This window comes from Haliotis asinina, chromosome 2 (genome assembly GCF_037392515.1).
Source record: "Haliotis asinina isolate JCU_RB_2024 chromosome 2, JCU_Hal_asi_v2, whole genome shotgun sequence".
NCBI classification, from domain to species: domain Eukaryota; kingdom Metazoa; phylum Mollusca; class Gastropoda; order Lepetellida; family Haliotidae; genus Haliotis; species Haliotis asinina.
Window position 1 is genome coordinate 18,604,277 of NC_090281.1, and position 2,972 is coordinate 18,607,248.

Consider the following 2,972-nt stretch of genomic DNA (forward strand, 5'->3'; position numbering starts at 1 on the left):
GTTTCAAGTTAACTCTTCTGTCCTTTTATATAGAAGACACATATAGATGACATCCATAAAAACTCACATCCTTATCTGTGAATAGGTTGGATCACTGTACGGTGGCACCATGTGTTCGAGGCAAGAGTAAGCATGCCCTGCCCTGCAAGTAGAAGCCAGAGGCACACAGTTGCATATAAAAATGTGTGCTTCTTTGTTTCCTGACAGATCATGACAACGTTACTCCTTTCGACTACATCATATATTAAGATAAATCCTGAGGGTGGAAGCAAAGCCCTTTATCGAACCACTTCCCTATGTCTGTATACACTGACTTGTACCTCTCAGCATGCCACAGTCTTTCACACAGGTCACACATGGCCATTGCATCGTAGTGATAAGTCATGTATACAATATGTCCATTCCTCACTATAGGATACTCCTCTGCAATGGGCTGATACTGGTTCTTACGGCGTAGAATATCGACATAGTCTCTTTCATTGTCAGCCAGGTCGTTCAAATACTGGGCAAGGCGTTGTGGAGACTCAAAATCAGCTGCATTGATGAAGGTTCCTGGAGGAGCAACGTCACTGTAGTTGCCCCCGCCTCTGGCCACAATGATCATGTCAGAGTTATAATAATGAAAAAACTTCTCTGTTATGTAATCTTTACACAACGCATTTTCAAAGGCGAGGTAGAATTTATATTTTTTAGACAGAATATTCAGACACGACTCATCCTCGGACCGTGGACATTGTTTATTACCACAGTGGCCGTATATATCAATCTGGATGTATTTACTCATTTCTTGAACGTATTCCATTCTTCTACTCATGGTCTTGCAGCTGCTGACTACCCATGCCACCGCTCCTTCCTTCAATGACCAGATCTGTGAGTAGTTTCTGGATGGTTCCCGTTCCCGTTTAAGATATGTTCCATTTTCCATTTGGAAGATGGCGTATGGCGCCCTGATGTCAGCGTCCGCCCTGTAGTCCATCGTCCAGTTGAACTTTGAACTCCAGTGTTCGTTGTGAAAATGCATCGTCTCCTTCGACCATTTTGGAGATTCGTGATTGTGTAATACCCAAACTTGATTTTTAAGTTTCTCTGGAGGGATTTTATCCAAGAGCTGTGCTGTAAATATAAGAGCTTCACTCTGGTTATAAAAAGCTCTGTTTGTCGTAACTCGACATCTGGATTCCGGACACCCACGTAAGGGATGTAGTCTCGCCATTACTGGATGATATCTCGTCGGGATGTACCAGAGAATAACCTTCGTGTCAGTAGTTACAAGATCAGTCGACGGCTCAATAACACCCCGTTCTAAAAGCACGGCAAGACTTTTTTTCTCTGCCATGGAAATAGCGATGTCTGGTACATGGCGATATTCTTTCTGAAGTGTTTTCATAGTAACGTTAACCCCAGTGGTGGTTCTTTGTGTCGGTTCTTTGTGCATTTGCCTTGCTGCATCAAATTTGTCGATGTTGGAAGAACTGACGTTTGTTATATCTGACGCTGGATGCATGTCACCCTGAATGATGGACTGTCTGCTCAGGTGGATAGGGTTTCCATCCCCATCCTCAGTAATCAGGGGATATTTCTTGAATTTAAGACTTCTTGTGCCCCTTGAATACATACGATTGAAGCACAAAGATAACAGGAAGCAGAGAGCTATGACCAATGCCACCCTGGAGGGACGACATCTGTTGTCAAGGTGACGAAATCTGAAATGAAAATAAATGGTAATAATTTTGTGATCAGAATTCATGATCAGAATTCAAATGCGGACCGATGATTTGCAATCTAACTGGAAAAGTAATAAATATAAAATACTCAGACCATCAGACCAACTTTGAGAGGTTTTTGCAGAAATTTTCTTCTCAAAATAATGAATTTGCTTGACCTGCCATCACTGAAGCATTGACGAAGTTCACTGTTTGTTACAAATGAGGAGTTCAGAGAAAAGGGACGAATACTTTCAAGTTATTTCGATTATTTTCTTGAATTACGAGTTTTCGAAGTAACAAACAATCGAAATAACAAGAATAATAGCATATTGAAGAGAAAATATTTTAATTTTCTAACACCGAAACAGAGGAATATTACATCAGATCATATTCCCTTGATATACAATGAGCAACCAAAGTTGATGTATTCCTAAAAAGTGAGTGAAAGAGTTTACTTTTACGACTCCCTCAGCAATATTCCAGCTATATGGCTGTGGTCTGTAAATAATCGAGTCTGGACCAGACAATCCAGTGATCAAGAACACGAGCATCGATCTGCGCAATTGGGAACCGATGACATGTGTCAATCAAGTCAGCAAGCCTGACCACCCGATCCCGTTAGTCGCCTCTTACAAGCATCGTCGCCTCGTATGGCAAGCATGGGTTGCTGAAGGCCTATTCTACTCCGGGACCTTCACGGGTCTATTCCTGAAAAGTTCCTATGTTGATATAATATATGAATAATGAACACAAAATAAAATAGGCCTCTGCTATCTGCCGAAACATATTCTATTAAATGGGCCCGTGAAGGTGTGGGTTAGACCTGGTTTTCAGTAACCCATGCTTTGTCGATTCGCTGACTTCGTTGACATTTGTCGTCGTATCCCAATGATGCTGATCACCGGATTGTCTGGTCCAGAGTCGATTGTTTACAGACCACCGCAGCAATGCCAAAAATGGTGTCTCATAGAACTCCCTATGGTGACAGTGTGATCCTGAATCCTGGCGGGTAAATGACTTGCCTTTGTGTGTGTTTGTGCCACTGGTCAGGCAAGATACACACACCTTTTCGACAACACATCCGTATTAGACAGCGATTCATGAACACTGATCATGTTACGGTCGGCAGACTTAAATTTCTTTTACAGCGCCGGATAATCTGACGGAATACTCTAACTGGGATTCCTCACGATTGGTACGATGCTTGCACAACGTTCATACAAATCAGCGTCAACGTTCTTACACGGTCAGGGGCTGATTCATTTG

General features: G+C 42.3%; 1 protein-coding gene across 1 annotated transcript; it reads right to left on the reverse strand.

Moving 5' to 3' along the window:
• Positions 1-244: 244 nt before the first annotated feature.
• On the reverse strand, positions 245-1,615 carry LOC137271614 (4-galactosyl-N-acetylglucosaminide 3-alpha-L-fucosyltransferase FUT5-like). The gene has a single exon (XM_067804054.1). It carries the CDS (start codon positions 1,613-1,615, stop codon positions 245-247), a length of 1,371 nt encoding a protein of 456 aa, XP_067660155.1.
• Between the last annotated feature and the right edge of the window lie 1,357 nt (positions 1,616-2,972).